The sequence below is a fragment of the Acanthochromis polyacanthus genome, chromosome 4 (genome assembly GCF_021347895.1).
Source record: "Acanthochromis polyacanthus isolate Apoly-LR-REF ecotype Palm Island chromosome 4, KAUST_Apoly_ChrSc, whole genome shotgun sequence".
Lineage (NCBI taxonomy): Eukaryota > Metazoa > Chordata > Actinopteri > Pomacentridae > Acanthochromis > Acanthochromis polyacanthus.
This window is the reverse complement of record NC_067116.1, coordinates 20,102,190-20,128,017: the sequence shown is the minus strand read 5'-3', so window position 1 is coordinate 20,128,017 and position 25,828 is coordinate 20,102,190. Positions and strand designations below refer to the sequence as shown.

Below are 25,828 nucleotides of genomic sequence, written 5' to 3'. Positions count from 1 at the left end.
TCGAACTAACCCCTTGTTAACCTACTTAGTTGTTTTGGTGTCTGATTTACTTTTTACTGATTACTGGTAAAAATATACATATATTATAACAATATACAGAATGGACACTGCATCTGATAAGCAGCATCCACATTTTTTTAAAACTAATTTTCATTCACCTATTGACACTGATACTGAACTTGCAACTGCATAACTTAAAGAAGATGGGAGCTGACAAGGTCAAGTTGGGGACCGTCTAAAATGTGCTTGCAAAATCGTCAGGACAGCTATTTGTTCATTGATTTGTCTCTGTTATGCATACTTCAAGTCAACTTCATTTTTACTCTGGACTTCATCACTTGGAATAAACAACTTCTTGTCTTAAGAAAATACAAAATGGTCGAATGAACTTGTATACTTGTATTTTTGTCAATAGTTTTGTCTTTCTTGAATTTGTTTTTACTTATTATTCATCTGGGCCTTCATTTATGATATATACAACATCCGGGTTTTAACAAAATGTGAAGAACTACACTGATAGGCCACAATATTGCAATCACTGACAGATGAAGTAAATAACATTGATCTTGTTATGATGCTATATTTTGCTAAGAAACCCTGAGTCCTGGCATTTGTGTAGATGCTACTCTGTTACAGACTACGCATCCCCCATCCCCATGGCACTGCCCAACACCAGCCACTTCCCCAAGCAGGAAAATGCTTCAGAACAGCGCAAGGAACATGACAAAGACCATAAAACACTGACTCGGACTCCAAACTCCCAAGATCTCCAGTCATTCATCCGTGGCATGTGCCGAGTCTGGTCCATGGAGACCCCACAATGCAATCCACAGGAAGAATCTACTGTCAATGTCCTCCCTTCAGACAACACATGACACCCTCTGAGGTCTGTGGTTCAGTGGATTGGTGCTATTTTGGTGGTACAAGGGGAACCTACCCTGTCGGCAATGTTGCAGCCCTGTGCAATCTTGTGCTTTGTTTTCCAGCTGTTAAAGCATCGTGCTCAAATTCCACTTGGGTTAGACCTGCTTTTTAAAAGCAAGGTTTAAATGCAAAAGATTACATTCAGATTAAGTTGGGTGAACATTTTAAATGAACCTGTCTGCTCCATTTGAAAAGCAGCTGAACATATACAAAGCATACAAAGACGAACAGGGAGGACAATGGAAAGCCACCCAACTAAACTGTGTGTATCATTGTGTCAGAACATGTTTCGTTCCTCCCTGTGCAGAACTTAAACACAGGTTAACCAGAGGCCAAAGACCCTGCAGCAACCAAGCATCGAAGTTCTCTATCTTCCATCTCTGCTGAGACATGATGGTTACACTGACAGGACTGTAGCTGGGAAATTTGGCGCCCCTCATGAGATTTGACACTGAATACAAAGGATCATAGGATCACAGGAAAGCCTCATTAATCCAGAGTTTATACCTTCCTATCCCTCCCTTCAAGCTGAGCTCTCCTCAGTCTTTGTTAAACCATCATTATTAGTGTGTAACGCTGGTTCATGGCATTGTTAAATGGTGGACTTAAAATCTAGTGTGTATTATATGATCTCCTCCCCTAAATAAAAAAAATCCGTCTTAGTCTGGTATCCAAGCATTGTCTTCATATCATATCATACCGAATTAGACAGCCTTAATCCATTTCCACTTTGGAATCCAGCTATTAAGCCATTGTTATTATATTTGATATACATTTCCATCCCTCCCCTCTTAGAGACTCCGTCCTTATCCGTTTTTGTTTCCATGGAACAGACTTGTTAATGCTTAGATTTTAAAATCCCCTGCCTTTCTAAGCCACTTCAATCTTGTTGACTACAACTGTATTTCCATTCTTAGTCAGCCTCTCCCTGGCAGTCTGAATGAGTGTTCACTGTGAAAAGCATCTCTTCAGCTCTCCAGAGGTCTTTCCTGACTGCAGATTATAGCAGTGAGTGTGTCTCTGTGTTGCCTCTGTGCATTACAGACATATATAATAACAATGGAACATTTTCAGTAACTCTTCACAGGACAAAAAGGATGACTATCAAACATCTTTCATGATATTTATGACCTGTTTTATTTCAGTTTCAAAACTGGTCTTGTCAGCCATGTTGACTTTGTCTGTGTAGATTTGCTTCCCCTCCCAAGCTGTAAAGAAAATGGGGGTAAAATTATGCTCTTTCCACCCCTATTGACTTTACTAGCGGACCATGTCTGTTTCCACTGACACGGGCATTTAATTTTCTTTGACCCAAAACAGCTCCAACACGTCAGTCTCATAACCGCAAGCTTTAACCTGAGATATTTTCTTAGCCACAGTTCCACATGAGGAGGTCCTGGCCTGTTAAGGAAAAATTTGTCTGGACTGTGTCTGTGTCGGCAGGAAGAAAGTTGCGATGTAGAGACGCAGTTTCAGTGTGTGTGTGTAAGTGTATCACAAGTAATCTGATAGCCTTTCGTAAAACAGGCATCCGTCACACTTCATTACAGTGATTAATTTAATTCAGTTTTATTTATTACAATATTATTGAGAGAAACCCAACAATCCCCCTCCCCTTTGATGCTGTTCAATTAGACTTCAGTGTGAGGTGGATTAATACAACACACGTTGGTATTCGGCCTTTCCTGATACCAACCCAAAGAGCAGAGATGCAGTTTATGGTCATATTTCTTGTGTTTGTGACTTGTTTGCACTTTGATCACAGTGTAATTTCACCTCTAAGCTTCTCTCATGGAGGTAAAGCTATCCAATGTCTCACAAAGACAAAATTAATCCACTGAAGTTTGTCAAAAAGTTTGTATAAAAATGATGCCATCTTGTGCTGGTGAGTCTGAGCAGTAGTGCTACTAGAGTGCTACTGCCTCCTGACTGGCCCTCTAAACTAATACCATTCTTCCAAATATAGTTGCCCATTTGATGTTTTTTATGATAGCAGTGTCCAAAAGATGTGGTAATTACAAAGGCCTTAGCATATGTTTGACATAATTTTCATACTTATCGAGCCCTTCAGTGACCGCTTGTACCCCGTGGATCAATGAATGAGGGCATGGTTATTCAGGAAGAAACCACTCCCATCCAGACAGAAATGTTTTATCACAGAATAAAGGTCATCATTCAGAATATCTTTGATTTGATTTGTATTGAATTTTCCTGTTCAGGGAACGCTCCTTTAATTTATCATCCATATAGGTTTCTCTCTCCCTCCCTCTCTCTAAATAGATAGATAGATGATGGATGGATGGATGGATGGATGGATGGATAGATAGATTTATGAAAGCATTTTCCCTTTTATAGACTTCAAGTCTTTTGTAAAATTAATCCTCTTATTTTACTTTTACTTAAGTCACCAAACAAGTCAACACTGCTTACAGTATGTAACACATTTGACCTACCAAGTTTAAACATTGGGGGTTAAAACCACACAGTGCTATTTATTATGTCAAGTTACTTAAATAATTACATTTCAGTGACTTAAAACCCAAGGAAAACAAGCATTTGAAATATATCTATTCCTGACTAATACTTGAGTTCTTACAATGGAATTAACTAGTTTAATTATGTGGCTACTTTTATCCTTAACTATGGAGTTATCTCACTAATTTTAGCTAAACCTATGACCCTACAGAAATAGACATAAAACCAATGCCATCCACTCAGATCAAAATTTTCTTGTAATTTTTAATTCATGAATAATATTTTCTTTTTGTTTCATTTATTTCTGCGTTTTTTTCTACTTGTGGTGCGGCACGCCTTCCGCTACTGTTGTTTTATTTTGGTAGTTCACGATACTCCAGTCCAACGTGTTTAGTAGGCAAATTTTATTTTGAATGTACTGCAGGAAGCAGACCAGTGTTAGTGTGGGGACATTGACGGTGTGGGGTCTCCTCTCCCACTCTGCGGCTGCTGGTCGCTGTCATCATGCAGGTGGAATCTGCGCAGTCTGGCTCAGTGTCGGGATTTCCAACCAGACACATCAGACTCAGGACAGCGGAGTCTAGATCAGTCTGCAGGCTGCTCACTGCTGCAGAGGAGACGATAAACAAGCCGCTGGAAATAAACAGCTAATTGGATTTTTTTTTTTTTGTTCTTTAACTTGATGATCATCAGTTTAGATACAGGAGCTGCATCAAATTGACACTAGATGATGACAGAGTTAAAACACTAGTCCGATCAAGAATTCCTCTCTGCATCATTGTGCTGGATTAACTACGCTGTTAAACTGTTTTTTCCGCTTCTGGCGCAGTCCAACTCAGCAGGAGTCGCATAGGATGCCATACAATCATATAGGAAGTGACTCCAGCAGCTTGACAGGCAACAGTCTCAAAGAAACAAGGAGGACGTAATAATTGCCCTTCGGATCTTTTTTTTTTTTTTTTTTTGGCTTAAACGCGCAAAAAAAACAAAACAAAACGATGGATGAAGGCACCGCCAGCGAAACCATCCCAGATCTGAAAGACATAGAGGTGAAAATCGGCCGAAAGACTCCCGAGGGTTTGCTCAGGTGGATGCGGGAGGAGGCGTCCTCTCTCCGGGGAGACGCCAAGCTGGCAGCCGCCCCGCACGACACCAGTAAGGAGACAGGGAGGAAGAGTTTGGATGAAAAGATCAGGAAATTGAAGATGGAGATGGTAAGAGGACTGTGTGTGTGTGTGTGTGTGTGTGTGTGTGTGTGTGTGTGTGTGTGTGTGTGTGTGTGTGTGTGTGTGTACGCGTGTGCGTGTGTTTTCCAGGATGTGTCATTCACTGAGCTGTCATAATGATGCAGCTTAATGTAGCTCTGCTCCACTGTATTCACCAGTGTATCTGCAGATCACTTCATCATTGCTCAGATTTATGACAATTACGCAGCACATGACTCCTAAACATATGCATTAACCAGGGAACAGTGAGTACTCCATAACACCAGAATGACTGATTTTCTAATTTTCCCAATATGTAATTCTCATTTGTTTCTGTGGCTCTGTTCTAATCACAGAATGAATAATTTAAACCTCATTAAGTAAGGATAGAGGTTCAAATGTCTGTAGTGTGAAGCCTGAAAGCACCACTTAACATCTGCTGACAGTGGAGAATAAATGACCATGCTGTATTCTCCAAAGGGATGTCCTCCAGCGCTCCTTCCTGCTCCTACTGTGCACTGAGAGCTGGCAGAAGAGCTTCCTGCGAAATGTCAGTGTTCTTGTAAAATAGCCAGAAAAGCTTCCATTTCTAAGGTGTTAGATGCCAAGAATTTTACATTTCTTCTCTTTGTGACCTTTCCATTGCATATTGCTTCAGGACTGCTTAGTGCTTTGGGGCGCCTACTTGCCAGGCCTCAGGTAACCTCAGCTATTTGTAGCTATTTCTTAATTACTGGTGTTGACACGTTTAAGCGTTATGGTTGCCAGTAGATGCTTTCGAGTTTGTAAAAACCCCAAATATGAACCCGCGCTGCAACTTAACGTTGTTTATTTATGTTTATTATCACATTGCATTCACATGTAGCATGATAATGGTTAAGTAGCAAGAATATGTGCCCCATAATTCCAAGTTTAATCCCTAGTGTGACACTTTCGGTCAACACTTTTGTCGTATTCTTTTCCTGTTGCATTGGTATAATTCTTAATAATCCAAAGTGCTTCAGTTGAAGGCAACTAGACTTCTCTTTTTGTTCTGAAAGATGCTTCCTCTCTGATCCAAGATGCTTCCTTAGTTTTAGCTGAGTAGTGAGGTGTTGCAGGTGTTTACTGACCCGCCACTAATGGCCTGTTAATTGCTCCAGACTCACTCCAGGAGTTGGTTGTGAAACTTCCAGGTGAGGGATGTCCAATGTGTTAATGGTGGTGAAACTGTCTGGGGAGGAATCTCAAGACTGCGCTACAAGTAAGCGATAAGTGGTATCGCAGACCTTCTCAATCGAGAGATGGCTGTTTTAGTTTTATGTTATTGCCTTCCTTAATTCTTCTCTCAAACTGTGTGTCTCTCTCACCTGGCAGTTTCACCACCATTCAACACTTGACACACGAGTTTTGGGTTGTTGATGAGCCAGTAGCCATGTGATTTGGGGTGATAATAAACACTCCCCATCAGTCAGTATAGAACTAAGGAAGCCTTTTAGATTAGAGGTGAAACATCTTCAAGAACCAAACAGAGAAGTTCTGTTGCTTTCTACAGAGACATGAATGATTAGCGTGACATGGATGACTGAGAATCTACATATACATCATTTATACTAGTAAAGGTGTATTGCATTACATTGTATTACATATATACAATGCAATATTTGTCACAGATATAAATTAACGTACACGCATATTAGCAAACAAGCTGACAATCTCCACCTGCATTTTGAGACTAAACAGAGAACACTTATAGTATAAAAAGGCAATTCAGAATCTACATTTCATGACAATTAAGGATATATTTGATTACTACTTAAAATGTGTGAAAGTGATCTGTTTAGTTGGATTCTCTTGAGTAAAATCATCACAGTCAGTAATTCATGGTCCTTCTCACCATGTTAGTAGCTGCACATTGTTACTATTGTCAGGTGGTTCACACTCCACCCACGCTTTTCATATGAATTAGTTTGTTTTTTTTTACTTGTGACACCTTTGTATTTCTGTATAAACAGGGCCTTAGTTTGGTGTGGCGTATTGGTATCTTATCTCGCTGAAACATATTTACCTCCACCAGGAGGTTATGTAGTCATCGGAGTTTGTTTGTCTGTTTGTCTGTTTGTCTGTTAACAGCATAACTCAAAAAGTCATGGATGGATTTTCACCAAATTTTTACAGAATGTCCGGAAGAGCAAAAGTAACAATCGATTAGATTTTGGAGGTGATCCGGATCACCATCTGGATCCAGGATTTTTTTGAAGGACTCTGTACAATTGAGAGATCTCTCAATTGAGAGACAATTGACAAACAGACAGACAGACAAACAGATGGCCTGGTGGAGGTCTGCGCTCTCCGAGTGCTTTTCTAGTTTACGACTGCATTTGCTTTTTGCATATTAAATCATCACCACCTCCTTCTTTTGTTCTGCCGAGGCTGTTCTTTACTTTGAAAGAAGATTATGTCCTGTTGAGCAGCAGCAGTTCATTTGCTCCTCTAAACAAATATCTCTCTGTCTTCTTGTTTACATAGACCCTACCTCCCTCCAAACACTGGAGGTCTGTAGCAGTAATGCACCACTCTACAGTTGTTTTTTTTCCACCTCTGTGATCATGTATGCCGTACATTCCCGTGGCAGATGCAGGCGTGCATCCAGTCTGTGGTTATGACACAGAGCACATGCACCGCCACAACCAAAGTCCCAAACAAAGCAAGCTGTCTTCTGAGAGAGCTGCTCCAGAACACATTGGTTTCATTTAGACATTCAAAACACATTATCAGTGTGGTCACGTGTTAGAAATAGAAGCTCATTTCACCCCAGGGCTGTAGCGCAGGCTTATAGTGAAGGGAATGTGTGAGGGTGTGAGGAAGAAATAGTGTGTTCCCATAGTGTAAATGAACACTTCCTGAAGAAACATTATCAGCTGCATTGTTGCTTTTAGGAATGTGGACATAGATGGTTTGGTGTTTTCTGCTACATTGCTTTCTTTTTAAACAGACTTCCTATGCTATATGTGTACATGTTAGGTTGGTTTATGTAGCCAATGAATAATAAGCTGCATCATCTTGGCCAGTCTTTAGTCGCCTTGGAAAGGTTTTGATATGGATTCTTTTGGCAGAGATCCTGTTCAGTGTCCACCCAATGAGATGACAGCTTTTTGTGATGTTACAAAGCATTAACCTCTATAGCTATAAACAATGACACCCTTATCAAGGTGCCAACAACTGCAGTTCCCCGAATTGCCACTTGAGGCTGACTCTAAAAGTCAGTCAGTCCCCATAGACCCCCATGTTAAAATGCCCAACATTACAGCAGAAATAAACATGTTTACAGCGTAGTGCAAAAAACTGTTTTGATCTCTACAGCCAATATCACTGTTCATGACAACTGTATGGGGGACAAATTTTTATATAACTCACATTTTAAAATTATATTAGGGCTTACGATAATGCATAATTAAGCTGCTTTTAATGACAGGTGGATGCCGTCATAGGACAGTCTTTTCCCCAGAGATCTTTGTATGACCGGCCTCAGCTCCACTCATGCTCCACTTTCTTGCATATTTTTTGATTAGCTGGGAGTTCAGAGGGGCAAGGCACTGCCAAGATACTGATGGCAACATCACCTCTGCTTCCAAAAACATTGGGTTCACCCATCTTATCATACAGTGGATGAAACATGAAAAGCAGCCCATGGTGTGCGTCCCACTTTGTGATGTCCACACACTGCATGCCTCCAAACATGCATACAGACCTGTGCGGTAGGAGCAGCACTTCAGAATGAATAAATACTTAAACATAACATGCCAAACTGGCCCAAATCCAGTGAATCTCTTATTTTTCATTTCACATCTGGGACACTTGCGTCTGTAGTTTTAGATCTGATTCATATCAGACCTCCACCTATATGACCACTGTGAGAATAGTCAGAGCAGAATTAATGTGATGTCACATATTGCCTGTTGTCATTATTGTGTGTCTGCACCTCAGCGCCAGCTAAAAGTAAACATGGTGGAGAGCAACAACAGATATGAGGTCCATGGAGAGACAGGGAATGTGGCTATTTGTTGGACATATGGTGAAGACTGTTAAAGATATGACATTATTTTAGTTATTTTTGTATGAATATGGCTCTGTTACACCTGCACATGTTTAGCGGTTTAGGTTTGCAACAGTATTCTCTCAAGATTGGAATTCATGTCACTTAATGTGAAGCATCAGATCGGAATTGAGCATCAATACCTGTAATATGGATATGTCTTTGGTGACATCTAGTTCAAGTTCCCAAACACACCAACTACTGTGACTTTGTAACCAGAAGGACACAGTGTAATTAAGTCAATGACTTGAGATAAGATTGAATTTGGAAAAGTTTTGATTTTTCATCATATTTATGTTTAAAAAAAGTATTTTAAGGTTTAAATTTTTGACCTTTAATCACAGTTCTTCTGTCAGCCCAAACAGAGCAAATATTTAAAGATTCCCGTGGGGTGAATCACATTTTTTACTTTGTTAACATGTCAGTGGTGAAGCTAACAGTCAACACCATTGATAAGCATTTCAATCTTGAAACTGCAGAATATCAATGAGCGTAGAAAACATGGATTCAGACCTCTGGGGTCTCACTTGTAACCCAGGAGCCAATCCTGTCTACTTGCAAGGTGAAGCTTTTTGGTATCATTATTCTTTTTCAGAAATGGTTTCCAGTTTCAGTGTGTATGGCCAAAATACTCCAGTAAAGCATTGTGCAGCGTAGAGGAGCTTTATAGTGGTTGAACAGAGTCGTAGGTGAGCTGGTGTGCTCCAACTGCGAGTGAGGAGAGGTGGCTGCAGAGAGAGACAGGAGATCCACACAGGGAGTAGCAGTGTAGAGCTACATGTATCCATTTTAGGCAGGAAGGGATTACTTTCATGGAAAAAACTTCTTAAAATGTAGCTTTGACACAGACATGGGTTTCAAGGGTTTTATTCAACAACTGGAGAGGCGCTCTAAATACTGTCATAACACAAAGACAAATCATCCTTCTCAGTTTTTTCCACTATCCAATATCTTTTGGAAGAATAATAACAGTTGCAAAGTTGCCAAAAAGGTGGACATTGAAGAGAGATCCAGGGTTGTTGTCAGCTGCAGAGAAGCTGACCTTTAGTTTGCACTTCCTCCAGACACTGATGTCAGCCGGTTCCCCAGTGTATATTTGACCAACGTGCCCAGTTTGGATCCACAAAGCATCCAGAGTTTCCACAAATCTGTCGAGAGCAGAGGACCAGACTGATTTGTTAATAGTTTTCATCATTAATCAGGCCTGCTGCGAAGGTGGGAGGGCAGAGAGAGAGGTGATAGTGATGAAGAGCCGCCTCCTAACCGGAGGGGAGTGAAACTTTGAGCCCAGAGCCAGGATGCTCTTCTGCTGCGTGTGTGACTGTGTGGTTGTTTCATTCATCTGTGAGAGTGGGGTGGTGTGATGAGAGTGCAGAAGAAGAGATGTGAGCATTGCACTTTCATCAGAAATCTGCTTAGTAAGACGTGCCGTAATGCATGTGCAGAGTGTCTGCAGAGTAGAGCTAAATGGAAAAGCTCTTCTACACACAGTCATGCACACAGACTAGCAGAGTTCCTGGTTATGGGCTTTTTAGCACTTCCTGTCATGCTGATAAGCTCATTCGATCCACATTTACAGGCAAGGTGTCAAGGAGTAGGCTAACATCTGCTTCTTTTTTTCTTTTTTTTGCTTTAGCTGTGTATTTTTGTTTGTGTGGGCCCTTCTGTTCCTGATTCATCTGCTACTCTGTATCTGTAACCACACAGCTTGGTGATAGTGGGCTGCAGCATCTGTCTGCTGTAGGATCAAGTGTGTATGTGTGTGGGCCGTGTTGTCAGTGTCACCGCAAATAATGAAATGCTGCTCTGCCTCTTGTTAACTGTCAAGTAAAACAGGATGTCATGCTGCATTTCTTATACTACTTACAATGTATGTTTGACTGGAGCAAATACGCTGCCTAACTCTGATGTAAACTATCACAGCACAAACACACACCGACGGTATTAGCTTGAATTCCCGAATGGGAGTCAGACAAACCATCCTTCCATTATCTATACAGGGCTGGAGCATATCCCAGTTGACTTAGGGCGAAGGCAGGGAACACCTTGGACAGGTCACCAGTCTATCACAGGTCTACATATAGCGACAAACACTCACACTCACATTCATACTTATGGACAATTAACCTCAGCATAATGAATGTTGTTGGGTTGTGGATAAAACAAGACATTTGAAGATGCCATCTTGGCCTTTGGGAAACACTGATTGACTTTTTTTAAAACAAATTTCTGACATTTATAAACTCAAAGCAAACTGAAAATAATTGCTAGTTACAGCCATATACAATCATATATAACAATAAGAGTGTCATGTTGAAGAAGTGAGATTTATCCGTTTTGCTTAACAAATGATCAGAAAGATGAGTAACTACATACAAATATCAACAAAAGCTTTGTCAAATAGTTACTGAGAAACAGATGCACAGCTGATTGTATTAATTTTGATCATAATTCTTGCAGTAATGTGTCCAAAGACATAAAGAGGTCTGATGTGTAGATGGTGCATTTCAGTGATAAAATAGACATTCTCTTAGGGCTTTTAGCTGAGCACCGTTGAGAAAATCTTCTATAAAAGTGAGCTGAAAGCAGAAAAATGTTACTATTAATGATTTCGAAGCTACTGTTCATCTCTGTGGGAGCAGTTTTAGTCTCCAGCTGTCTAATCAAAGACACGATCTCCATTGATCTAATCAGATTTACTGGACAGAGTCTCCTTTACAACCACAGAAGACTGGCAGTCCGCCACACACACACACACACACGCACACACACAGATACACACACCTCCACTAAAGGCCTGTTGTATACCAGCCCATCTGCTTTTATTCAGGATCAGCACCTGTATTTTAAGCTATCAAAGGGCAAATGTTGTGTTATTGCCTGAGAATGTCATTCTTCTTTTTTGTCCACATCTCCCTTTTGCTCTCTGTAGCTTTTCCCTGTCAGGCTCGATCTCTGTCTTCCACCTCTGGGCAGATGAATGTCAGTGCAAAGTCAGCTTTGAGTGCAGAGCTGAGCTGTGGGGAATCAAAATCAAGTCCATTTAATCTCAGTCGTCTCTGTCTGCCCAGATACTGACTATTCCTCGCGAATGTCACAGTCAGTGCAGCATTTTGTGTAATTAAATCATCGTCAAACGACCTGCAGCTCCCCTCATCTTATCTAATATGTTTCACTTCCCCTCAGTCTAGATTTGTTGCTCGTAACCATAACATTAATGTGCCTGAAAGGACCTCTTTTACAGTAACCGAACCCTCAGGAAAACACATCCAAGTCAATGTTTTCTTTTTATACATGTTGTCACTCGCATGTCTGGAGGTGTTGCCATTCAACACATGTATGATGTATAGTAAGAAAGAAAAAGCAGAAAAATGAAGATGAGAGGATATTCTACACAGCATTCGGAGGTGAAAGCAGACAGATGGAACTGCTTGTGGTTTATGAGAGCCAGGGCCGACCTTCTGTTGTCTAATGGAGACTGGAGGGACTCTGCAAGGACGGTGTGAGTCTGCAGCGAGTTAGACTGGGAAGGTGAAACAGCAGACAGGGACTCCAGGGGACACGAGAGAGGGAGAGTGTGTGTTTATTTTGCTGTTGCTTGAGATAACTAGTGAGTCCCAGCTGGCGGTGATTCAGCAGCCTGTCAGGTAGCTGTGCGACATCAGGTAGCTGTTTTTGTCACATGGATGAGTCTGTGTCACGGATCACGCTTTGACTTTGGATATCTTATCACAACATACAGCATCACTAATGAGTGGCTGTGTTCTAGAGGGCCTTGTTGCATAACTATCTACTGCAATATCTAAATCAATGCTGAAAGAATGATTCATTTCTTTTACTCTGTACTTGATGAGATTATCACAGCAATACAGTCAGATGGAGGCAAGAAACAAGAGGCACCAGCTGAGGACAGGTTGTAAACAAGCCAATAATATTTTTTTTATCACAGATAAGAATGATGGCAAAAACAACAAAATCAAGATAAGCTGCATTAAACTAGAGCTATTCTGTAATGTTGTGAAGCAGCTAAATCCCTCAAGATAAGGAGTTTGTGCTAAGACGTGGCAAATGGCAAAAACGTCTGTGAACAATGCCGATCACAAATCAATCTTAAGGGGTTTTTTTCAACCCAGACTGTGTCAGAATTTTGCAGCAGCCATATTTGCAGTTCTTCTGACTTGTGAAGCAACCTCTCTGCCTGTAAAAAGAAACAAAGTTTGTGGTCCGAACATGTGATCCAAAACACTGCGCCAGCATTTCCTTTGCCGCAAAATCCACATTCCAAGAAAGTGTCCAAGTAAAACTAGCATTTGACAGAAAACCAAAGTCCAACAGATTATCCACAATAGCAAAGCTCCCAGCAGTCAGAAAATGTTTAGGTGTGAAGACATTGAAGGTCTTTTTGGGCTGTTTGGGAGTCCTCGCATGGTTCTCTGCTGGCTGCTTACATTTTAAAACAGATAGAAGTAGGTCAGTGAAAGTCAAGGAAGGAAACATACTGACAGTTTTATTCCCTCATGCAGAGGAGATCGCTCAAGTGTTGCTGTCGATCGTCTACTCCTTTTGGGTGCTGATATCTTGAGTGCTGGAAGTTTTTACTCCAGTTTAGCTGTGTTACACCATGTATAATAGAGGCACATCTAAGGACCAGAACTTCAAATTTTCAGTAATAAAAACAAGAAAAAGATGAGTGCATCAGTGGATAGAAGTAGGTATACTGGGTGCTCTTCAGGATCTAGTGGAAAAAATCCACTTAAATATCAAAAAAAGAAGAAGAAAGATCCGTGGCACTCCGAGTTCCTAAAAGTCCTTTATTAATACATGGACGGCCCATGTATTAATAAAGGACTTTTAGGAACTCGGAGTGCCTCGGATCTTTCTCCTTCTTTTTTTTGATATTCAAATTTTCAGTGTTGATTTATCAATAGTGTGTTTTTTCAGCTATTGAACTGACTGGCAAATCCCTAAAAGTTATCTTTCAGTTGCTGTTCAATGGTTAAAAAAGCTAATGATATACATTTTAAAGCGATCCAAAAGTGAAAGAATCAAAGAAATGCTCACTGTAGCAGTACATTTTCACTCACATATTCATTCATCCAGTAGTACATTCAATTTTATTTGCTTTTTTGACTTAATACACTTTCTAGGAACAGTTTATAAAGGAAGATCATTAGAACAAATTATTCAACAAACATCCAAAACCAGATGAAATTTGTCTTTACTGACAGAATTGTTGTTAAGAGTAAATGATTGCTTTGATGTGTTTGCAGACCACACACACTCATTGTGCACCAGATATAAAAGGCAGGAAAATGAGCTTTCCAGAATCCTATGGATCAGCCATGTGGTGCTTGGCATCATGCCTCAGTGGGGAAACTGAAATCTGTTTGCCTAAAAAAAATGCAAATAGATGGTTAATGATGTTTCGGTCCTGTATGGTCCTGGACCTGCTTCTTCTCATCCTGTCTGCTGTTGTTAAAAAACCTTTTGGCCCAGTTTGACCTTTTGACATCCCATTATTTGACAGTCCGTTCTATAATGAGGAATTTAGATTTCATTGGATCATTAAAAGTTGCAGTCAATTTTGAAATAATGAAAATGATGGAGATGAAAGAAATCCCTCTGGGAACAAGATAACACACAATGCAGGACACATTTGGCATGAATGTAAACTGGAAGCATTCCAGCGCTGGCACAAAGATAAGGCATTCTTAATCCTTTGCTAAAAATGAATTCAGATTGGTTAAAGGCTAAATTTGCATGTTTTCATTTGGAAGCACAGTTGAAGAGCTAATCAGTGTTTTAAAATTGATTTGCTGATGGATGAGCTTTTACACGTTTCTTTATTTTAGGTTTTTATTTCAGATGTTTCGCTTTTTTGGAAGCTGTTGTTTTGAGCATGAGCCATGTGTTGGGTTACGTTTACGAGACATAAACTCATACTGCAGCCGTCCTATTAACACAGGAACTTTGAGGTGTGGCAGCTATTTCAGTTGGTCTCTATCCTCAGATAGCTCAGCAGACTGGTGGAGCACTGAGCTTCGTTAACTTTGTGCCACCTCAGCGCTGACAGACACGGAGCTGCTTTTGTTGCCGCCCTCATTAGGCACTCAGTCTCTGCAAACCAGAAACCTCAAACCTGAACTCCACCCCAAATGTCTGCGTGCCAGGATGCCAGCGAGTTTAGAGCCACACATACAGACTGCTGATCTTCTGTTCCTCGGCATGTGGCACTCCTCCCTGCAATGATATGATTTGTATTTATGGAGCTGCATAATTCTGTTCCAAAAAGAAAAACAACAAGTGTGAATTTGATATTTAACGATTGTCATTGACCTCATGCTTTCCCTCATTTTGACAGAGTTGCGTTTGCCAGTGTACTTTGGCAACTTTGGCATTAGCAGATTTGCACCACATTGACCGCACAACTCCATTCTCCTCTAGTAAAGAAGCTCTACTATAAAAAACATCGTGTTATCAGCTGAAGTGTGCCGTCTGTGTTTATTTGTGTAAATCGCCAAACATCTCAGCTACACTGTGGGAACTTTTCTCCTACTGGGCACAAAATTTTTGTCCCCACAGGCCGTAGTCATCTATGTAATTTTGGACAAAGACTTGTTTTTTGGGAGTTTAAATTAGAATTAGAGTTAGGATTAGGTTTAAGCATGGTTTGGGGTTGGACATGCTGTGGTTATGGTTTAGGTTTGGGGAAGCCTTAGGAAGTCAATACAGTGTTTTGCAAGTTACACAAGCAATCTATTTAAATGTTTCAAGGCACTGAGCGTAAGGAACTAGTTGTGAATGACTCATACTGACATCAGCTGTGATGGCAGTTGAGAAACTGAGAAAAACATTGGCATGAATAAGATAGTAGTCTTTAAGTAACACAGTCCAAAACACTTGTATTCTATCTGAGCATGCAGTGTCATTTACAGAGTCTTTCCAGCCTTTCTGAGTTTTGACACTTTGAAGTGAAGCTTCTTGTGACCGTTTATCAAAGGTCATGGCCTGAATGTGGGCATGAGTCATGAGCAGGAGGCGTTTCCTTCTCTGCATCATTTGAAAGATTTTTAGAGGCTTGAAGAGCTAAATATGGCCATTGTTTTACTGAAAACAAGTAAAACATAGAGCAAAGTCGTGAAAAAATGAACATAATCTTGATCTTGGATACCACTGATCTAAATCAGCTTCCTGCAGTGAAGCTTGTCTAACCACAGTTTGGCATAACAGTGAGAAAGATGAAGAGAAACCACTGAACTGGTGAGGACTGAATGAGCAGCCTGTGGTGCTGTCCTGAATGGTAACTGGTTTATTCAAAGGTCAACCGCCACCTACTCATAGAGATGATGGATGAGACTTATTTATTCCTGCTCACACACCGTTTTCCTTCTACATGGAAGAATTTGATTCTCAAACACACTGAGAGGAAGTGGAATCTTTGCTTTCCTGTAGGTTGTTTTGAGCACAGCTGATAAGATAAAATCTACAGTGATGCATTCACTCCACTGGAGGTTCAACCATCAGTGCTAACATAATGCACAGCCCACAAAGAAGCAGCTTGGCAGGTTGTGTCAATCAATAAGTTCCTCTCCATTATATTATTGATTTATAGGAAATAAGGGAGCTACACAAAGACTCCAAGAGGTCAAAGGGCAAAGGTCTTGGTGGCTTAAGGCCTCATCACATCATTGAAAAATATGCTATATGTGCTGTTCTTCAGTCACATGCTGGAAAAAAAATGTCCACTTTATAGTTTGTCCAATGAACATGTGATGTTTGTCTTACTCTCACCTGTGATCTCTGACTGCGCTAGCTTCAAATCTTCATAAGATTGTGAGTTTTGTAAAAGCTAGTTGAGTAAAATCCTCATTTGGAATATAATCCAGTACATTTACTCAACTACCATGAGCTTTGAATAGCACTACCATACAGACAAATTTAGTTTTTTGTTAAGGTAATTTACTTTCCATTTATTGACACTTTATAATTGTAGTTTTTGGCAGTTGAAGGATAAGTATTGTTCGTTTGCCACTACATTTATCCAGCAGAAGACAATTTTCTCTACAAATTAAGATACGACATAGAAAATATTCAATGTTCTCATAAAATATGTTGCTTTTTTGGTTAAACTAATTAGCATTAGGGGTTGACTGGCCAATACTAATAATTAGGAGACCAATAACTGTGATTGGGAACCAATATAGCAGTACATTTGTGGAAAAAATGAAAATCTTGGTGTCAAAATTTAGAGTAGCATGAGACTTCAAACTTGGAATGTCTTGGTTTAAGTATGTTTACATGTGTTTAATTAAAAATTTTGTTTATTATCCTTTGGTGTTTATAGCTTTTTCCTTCAGACAAGTAGCTAATCAGATAGTGCTGTTTATAGAGAAATTCAACTGCATCAGAGCATCATGGATAGCACATGTTAAATTAATTGATTTCATTGGGAACTGGCTTTCAAAAAGCATACTGATAATCAGAAAAGGCCACTTTCTAACAAATAGTGAACATTTTCACACATTCATTTGGCAGGTCTCACATGGTTTCATTTTGAACATAGAACTTTTTAGAACATAGTGTTGCTATTTTTAAGTCAAGGATCTAAACACTCACATAATCTTTGTTGAAATCTCACCAATGATAAGAAATGCGGATTAATTATGCTGTAAAAAAAACTATATCCGTGTGTAAATCTAATTACATAGTAAAAATGTCTGTGCCAGAATTTAGACAAAATACACAAATATCTTTATGTTTCGATAAATTAAATGCTTTTAATGAGGATTCCAGACAACAGAGCTGCAGCAGACTCAAGAGAGAAGAGACGTTGACAGTCTGCGGGCTCACAGCAAGAGAAAGAAATAAAGACAAAAATGAACACGTGGAGAAAACCGAGGAACACCGAAAAATCAAAGGCTTAGGCTTTGAAAGAGACCAGTGGATATGGTCAGGCTGAGCTCTGAATGCTGGTGCCATATATCACCTCGTGGTCCTGCACTTCACTGCAGACCTCTGCGAATGTATTCTGGGGAGGAATTTTCCATGACCGCAGTCTTTTTTTCCCTCTTATTCACCGTTTAGCTTTTTCAACCTCCTGCACACATATTTCATTAGAAGATATCAATTTTTGCTATTTCTGAAGTAATTATTACGTTATTTATTTTTGCCAGATGTCATCATGAATAAATAAACTTCACAGGGCATTTTAAAGACAGTTTGAAGCCACTGAAGGAATTTGAAACTGTTTGTTGATTTTCTTTTCTAATGTGTCAAACTTTCCACTGTATCAAATTTCCATCTCTCATCTCCCGCAGAGTCACTGTCGGTCATATTTCCTTGTTATTTCCATCTGTAAGCCTGTTCGCTCTCTACCTTTACTTTATTTGTTTCCCATTTGAGTATTGTAGACTCAATCTGTCAGCGTCTGTTGTGTCTTTCTTCCAATTATGGTAATCTGCAATAGTTTAATAGCATTGTAATGGTGTTTGCACTTGTCTCTGGAGCCAAAGCTGACTGCTTTAAATAAATATCTTCAGCGTCCAGGTTCAAGGTCTGTTTAGTTCTCATGTATACATTTTTTCTTTTCTGTTGCACATTACATGCTATCAAAACATGGCCACAGTGAAAATAACCATGCGTGTTAGCTGTAATTTTAGAATGTCTCCTTTCTTGTCTCCACAGGCCCACTTGCGCTCGGTGGATGTGAAGATCCTGCAACAGTTGCTGGCGGTCCATGAGGGCATCGAAGCAGTGAAATGGCTGCTGGAGGAGCGCAGCACGCTGACCAGCCGCTGCAGCAGCCTGACCAGCAGCCAGTACAGCCTGGGCGAGGGCCCTGACACCTCCTGGAGGGGCTCCTGGAGCAGCCTGCAGGACCCTAATGACAAGCTGGACAACATCTCCATCGGCAGCTACCTGGACACCTTGGCGGACGACATGGACGAGTACTGTCCCTCCAGCTCGGAGTCCGTCATCTGCTCCACCACACCGCTGGTGTCAGAGGCCACCGCTGGGAGCCGCACAGCTGGAGGCCCCACGGTCACAGCAGCTGGGACAGGACCTAATGTAGGGGTGAGGTCTGGTACTGGGGCTGGGAATGGGGTTCGAGCTGTGGTAAATGAGAATGGAACTGGGGTCGGAAATGGGACAGAGGTGAGAGGTGGACCTGTGAATGGAGTCAGCAGTGCTGGGACTGAGATTGATGGAACTGGGAAACCAGCAGTTCCCGTCAGCTCTACCCAAACCAAGTCTGAGGGCCCCAAGCAAGACACTCCCGTCTGGACCAAGGCTCCAGAGACGGATAAGGGAAGCCCAGTTCTTAAGGAAAGCACCCAGAAGCAAGCCATTAAGGCTAATGGAGTCCTGGAGAAACCAGCCACACAAACAGGCAGCCCGACTCGCTCCAGCCTCAGCGAGAAACTGGGAACCAACCAGAGCCCCAAACTCAAACCTTACAAAAATGGAAAGATCGACTTAGATACATGCAAAATGAACGGTAAAATGCATCTCGAGTATGATGCTCACTGGCGCTGGGTGCAGTCGCAAGAAGATGTGACGTTTTTGTGAGGAGGATAATCACAGAGGGGACTAAAGCCACTATTGAACACTCCCTCTGCAGCGTTAAAGACCAGATTACTGAAGGTTAGAAGGAGAGCGAACTGCTGTTGTCAAATGCACATAGTGAAATTTCAGAGACACTGAAAGACAATGATGTGTTTGTTGTCTGGTTCCCTCCTGTGACTGCACTAACTTTCTATAAAACATTGATGTCAGTATTAAGGTGGATGCACATGACAGGATTTTGACCACATTTAGCTGAACAGGGCTGCCTCACACAAACATAGGAAAAATCTGTTTTAAAATCCTGTGTCTTAGTTTTTCTCAGGGTCTTTTTAGCATTCCCTGATATTCTTTTTATTTTATTTCATTTTATTTTCCTTAGAATGAAGCACAGTGAGACTATCTACCAGAGAGCTGAAACATGATTTCAGATTGTTTGGCATGTACTTCACCAACTTTAAATTGACTCTCTTAGATTACCTAGAAAAATACTCTGAGGTTCTACAAAAAAGAATGCTTACTATCACCTTCTCTCTATTCGCTGTTTAACTTTATTTGGATCCTCTGTGACAGTGATTCCCAACCTTTCTTATTGTTTCAACCCCTTGAAATCAGACAATTGCACACTCTTATTACAGGTTGTGGCCTTATTGTGGTGATGTGCTGTGTGTAGTTTCACCAGATAATGAAATTTGCTTTGTGGATTGTTTAATTCAACGGGGGTTTAGAGTTGAAAAAGGGAAAATAAATCACAAGAAAATGCAAAACTTAGACAAAATAAACAACCAAAGTTTGTGTAGAGAAGTTATTTTTCTTCCATACTCTTCAGATTTATCTGGGTTTTCGACCCTGAGGTTGGGAATGACTGTCAGACCTCACAATCAGCAGCACTGATGAGGCCTAATGTACTGCATTTGAAATAGTAGTAATAGTATGAAACCAAACCCACCTTACTCAGCCTCCCATCACAGTTCCAAATACAAATTTATTGTGTAGACCCCTATTCCTAACCAGTGCATCTGAACCATTCTGGTATTAGACAGCATTACCTAATGAAGTATTAACCAAAAAAAGTGAAAAATAAATACTAAGCAAGTGTTACTATGACATTTTTGAGCGTGTTTCTCTGCAAACACTTCCCTTCAGCAGTAGATGCTATGAATGACATAGAAGACAAAGCACTGAGGTCACTGAAATAATGTACTGCTGTTAGCATTTGTGTCTTTGTGGAGCTTCAGTGCTTAACCAACCACCTGCAGTATTGTATATTTGCTGAATCACAGTACAGCTGCTCTGTGCTTCAGGTACTAGTTGTGACTGGTTGTAGGCAGTTTTCTGAACATGGCTGAATATTTTTTCTTCTCAGCTCTGGTAACCTGTGTTAGTTTTCTTTAAAGCAGATGTCGTGCCTGATTGGTGTAAACCTGAACTACATATGCCTGTATTTTCCCCTGATGAGATGACTGCACTGTTGTTCTGATAATCTGAGTGTTTTGACTGATTTGATCTTGTTTTTTTTGTTGTTGTTGTTGTTTTTGCCTCCTCCTAGCCTGTTCTTGTGTGTACAAATGGCTCGACCAATAGTGTGTGTCCTCTCGAGTGTTGACTGGTAAACGTGTTGTGCTGGCTGGGTGGATGCTGCATGCCTTGTGCTGAAAGCTTTATTGGTTGATTTGTGGGAAATGCGTGGAAAAGCCGAACACAATCAGAGAAGAAAAGCAATATTTCTCAAAAGCCTGTCTGCCTGCTTACATAAGCAGCCTCCTCTCAGCAAATGAAATCTAATAATAATGTCTGCTCTTCAATAGACGACAACACTACTGACGAGGAAATGGTGTGTGTTTGATATGTGTGTGTGTGTGTGTGTGTGTGTGTGAGACAGATGCTGGCTGCCTTTATGAGCACAGCTGGCCTGTCAGGTTTGCATAAGAATAGACGAAAAAAAAAAAAGAATAGACGAGTCCCAAAGGTTTTCAAACATTTTTGGCTCATTCATCACAGCGTTGCTACACCTCCTACCAGTCTAGCAGTTAGTCCCGTTAATGGTGCGGGGATAGTGCAGCACATCTGGTAAACCGAGGGGAACATATTACATAATCTCTACTGTTTATGCTTCAGTGTAATTTTTTTTAAAAAGCTCCTCGTAAAAGGTAAATATGACCCTTACTCAAGCTCATTTTCTTTCAGGGCCAGGAGTTGTTAGAGTTTTAATATTGCTGCCAAAAAATGATATTTGACACATTGCAGTTAAGTATAATCAGTCCTGGTCCATTAGCATACTTAAGGTCTTAGATTTTCATCACCTTTATGCATTATAACAAAACTGTTTTGTCAGTTAGTTATTGCACCACCCAGCTGATACAGTTTTAATGTAGTTGCTACACTAGTGAAGTTTTCTGATCTCGCATGTTCAGTTTCCAGTGATAACAATGGCAGTGTGGCAGATCTCAGTAACTTTTGGGTCCATGTTTTCAAGCAGAAGTGGACAAGAAGTGGCCTATTGTGTCCTTAAGGCTTTGCTTTTTTTCTCCTTTCTATCCAACTGTTGATTTTGCCTTTCTGAAATAAAAACTTCCACAGCTGTTGATTTAATCATCTGTGCTGTGGCTCGCTGACTTGATAATTTTGCATCAGCTGGCTTTTTAATGAGTTTAAGTTACTCGTCTTTAGAGAAAAAGCTTGTGGGAGGAATTATAAATTTGCACTCGCTGGCTGTAAATGGTACTAAACTAACATACTGAGGTAATGAGTCTGGCAGCAAACTGCATCCTCATCAGGTAATAGTCCATATAGAAGACAGAAATAAAGAAACAACACAGTCTGTATGCTGATGTGTAGAGATATAAACATACACAAGATACTGCTTAGTTTACATACAAAATACATGCTCATATTTCCAAACAATATTTTTCACTTTTAACAGTGCAAGACAAAAGGCTTTGAGGATGTGAGGATGGATAACACTGGCTGGAGATGCTGGAGGGCAAAGTTTAGAACAGAGACGAGCTCTGATATCAGGCTGGTGCACATTTGGAGAATTGCACATAGTGGACGTGCTAAGTGTCACGAGGGCTTTTGAATGCACCCTCTATGAAATTGAAGGAATACTAAGTTAAGAAATTAGTTGGCCTGAAGTGTTGATGATTGTGCTGCTGAGCTTCGATTGGACAGTAAAACTTTAGGGCATTTTGAAATTGATGGATAAAGAGTTAACTGCTTTACCTTGAGTGAACTCCAGCCAGTCAATTTGAACTGGTGCCCTGCCGGGTTTGAGTGTAAAGAAATTCCTTCCCTCCACGCTGCTACAGTAAGATGTTAAACTCAACATGTCTATTTGTTTGAGCCACTGAAGTGTTTCCTCTCTCCTCCCACTGCCTGTCTTTTCATCCTACTTTCCACCACCGCACTGCTTTGATGGAAACGCTCAGTCGGTGCCAACACACACATCATGCACACACAATGCCCTGTAGCTGAAGACAGCACCATAAAGCCGGCACCGCAGGAACAGCGACTTCAGGCCAGTCCTGGAGACAAGCAAGGAAAAGTGAGCTCAAACTCGACCTTGAACATTTGGACGATCGGCTGCCCCCTTTTCCCCCATTTTCTCTTCTCCGAATAGAAACAGAGCATCTATCTATCTCTGAATTCAGCCATGGTATAGCTTCCAACCACAGTACAGACATGAAGTCATGTAAAACCTCCTTCCCTTTTTAACATATGTGTTGGCTGTAAAGCAACACTGCATGCCAAAAAACCCGTCTGCTCTGCTAGTTTGTGGTTTTCTTTCCAAATTAGCTGAGGCATATGGAAAAAAACCCCCTGCATTTTAGTGCAGGGAACAAACCTGTAGAACACATTACATCAAGCTATAGTGTGTCTTTCTGAAGATATACTGTAACCCATGATGGTTTAATGTGTTTTCACTGTGGGCATGCAGGTTTAAATTTGGACATGAGCGTAGTTTTAAAACACTCCTTGGCATAGATGTAATGAGTGCTGACAGCGGAGGTGCCAGGAGGAGCTGCTTGTGGTCTGATTGTTTGCAAAAGAGTCATGATAATTGCTGCGTGCATGAGCACGAATGGAAGTGTTACAAAGATTCTGGAAAGCTTGTGGAAAACACCTTTCAGTCAAAGCAGAAAGAAGTGTCTCCTCTCTTTGCAGAGTTTGTAGAGGGAGTGAAGTGAAATAAAAGTGGGCAGATCAGCTCCCTGGAATCCTTCTGTTCTGTCCTCTCGATGTCCGGGATTTATCAGATGTGTGATGTGTTTGCCCTGGCTTCAGGTGCCTGCACCCTCCGGCTATTCTGGGCACAAGACAAACAGCGTGATTACATAGACGAGTGGATATCCACATGAACACGGTTGCCATGGCAATGAGGCCGAGCAGGCTTCAAGCTCGAGAGGCTACATAAAACAATGTTTACTGCAGGGCTTTAGCAGCGTAGCAGTGCGCTCTGGATGACGGCAAGTGAGGTGAAATTTTGGGATAAATGCTGATCACAGGTTTCAAGGCAGCACTTTATTATACAAAGGTTTTAACTAATGGCTTAATTAATAGTTTTTAATAACTCATGCTTTCAAAAATAGAAAGAATAATAGAAAGGAGGGTTTATAAGTGATTTATAAAATTACCTGTTAACAAAGTCATTAGTTACAACAAAGTCATTAGTTACAATCAAGGACACCTTATATCTACCCATTTTCACTATAACCAGTGAAATACCTTTGTGCTTTAGTGGGACATATTGGCAATTAAAATAAGTTCACACAAACCAAACATCATCTCATATGTCTTACCGACTTTGACATCTAAGTTAAACATGTCATGCTACGCACAAAACTTGAGCATCTTTTCTTGTTTACTTAAAAAAAAAACGTGATATACCTCTCACCAACACTGCTGAATGCCCCCTTTAAATTTAATTAATTAATGAATTCAACTTTTAAAGGCAGAGATGAGTGCCTTTGAGAGGCAGAAATCTCAAATTAATGCTCATTTAGTGTCAGCCTTTTACAGGAGGCTTGTTCATTTTCACTTTTGTCACTCATTTTTTTCACACTTGCTCAGCATTAGTATACAGCTCAGACACTCTCTCTATTTGCCACCTGAAATGCTGTCAAGAGCCTTTCTGCTGGCAAGTTTTACCCATTTTTGAGAAGCTAAAAGACAGACTGGTCGTGTCTCCCTAGAGGCAGAGCAGAGGGACAAACAGCGAGCTGAAGCAGCGCACAGCGTGAAGGAAGCTTCCACTCCCAGCGTCCTGCTGTTTTCTTCCTTCCTCTCACACAAACACACACACAAGCACAATTCATTCTGCCGCTGACGTGGGTCTTGAGGTACCTGACAGCATTTCCTTGAATCTTATTTATATTTTAATCCCACGTTTGTTTGGTTCACAACTAAAACTGGTCAACAGAAATGGAAGTGAATTGAAACAAGCCACACTGAGTGCTCTGAACCAGCTCCAAAACCGAACTTAGAGGACTGAAAAGTAAAAGCCACAGAGATCGACCGCAGTTCACTGGATCAGCTGACTCGATATCTTTCTTGAGTGAGTGGAATGTGTGTTTTTTTTTAATTTTCTTTTCATGGTACAATGCATTTTTTAAATTATTTTTGTTATGCTGTGTGTTCAGAGAAAAGGAGTTATTTTTTTCTTTGTAAAGTGAAAATGTTAAACCAATTAACTGATTACTTTCATTGATGTGGATAACTATATTATGCAGTATGTAAATTATACAAGCTTACCCAATGATTAAAGATATTTTAAATGGTTTGCTTGTGCTGTTGTTGCTTCTCGGACAGGAAAGTGGAAGATTACGTGATCTTTCTCCTGAAAACATCTTTTCCAGTCTGATTTTTGTCTCAAGCAAGAAAAAGCTGAAATGAAATTCAAAACCAGACCTACTGCACCCTTTGTTGTAAACTGCTGTGAGAGCTTTCATGTAGATCTCTAATCAATATTTGTCCCAGCACTCCCACAAAGGTTTATCAATGCAGATCCATTAGCACTCAAAGCACTCCATGGCTGCTTTGCCAAATAGCTTCACAGACAGCGATGAAAACAGGGGAAGCATCACTGCCCTTTTCAGGCAGTAATTGATTGAAGGTGTTTAGAACATAAAGCACTGGGACATACACACGTGGACAAAATTGTTGGTACCCCTCAGTTAAAGAAGGAAAAACCCACAATTCTCACTGAAATCACTTGAAACTCACAAAAGTAACAATAAATAAAAATTTATTGAAAATTAAATAATCAAAAACAGCCATCACTTTTGAATTGTTGATTAACATAATTATTTAAAAAAAACAAACTAATGAAACAGGCCTGGACAAAAATGATAGTACCTCTATAAAAGATTGAAAACTATTTGACCAGAGTGACATGATTAACTCAGGTGTGTCATTTAATTGACATCACAGGTGTTTCCAAACTCATAATCAGTCAGTCTGCCTATTTAAAGGGAGACAAGTAGTCACCCTGCTGTTTGGTGAAAAGGTGTGTCCCACACTGAACATGGACAACAGAAAGCGAAGGAGAGAATTGTCCCAGGACATCCGAAAAAAAATGATAGACAAA

The 25,828-nt window shown here is 40.5% G+C and overlaps 1 protein-coding gene across 1 annotated transcript; it reads left to right on the top strand.

Annotated features, from left to right (window-relative positions):
• The first annotated feature begins 3,841 nt into the window (after window positions 1-3,841).
• On the top strand, window positions 3,842-25,019 carry lurap1 (leucine rich adaptor protein 1). Its single transcript, XM_051947506.1, has 2 exons — window positions 3,842-4,613; window positions 18,364-25,019. The coding sequence occupies exons 1-2, from the start codon at window positions 4,398-4,400 to the stop codon at window positions 19,246-19,248; spliced, it is 1,101 nt and encodes a 366-aa protein (XP_051803466.1). The 5' UTR covers window positions 3,842-4,397; the 3' UTR covers window positions 19,249-25,019.
• The last annotated feature ends 809 nt before the right edge of the window (window positions 25,020-25,828 follow it).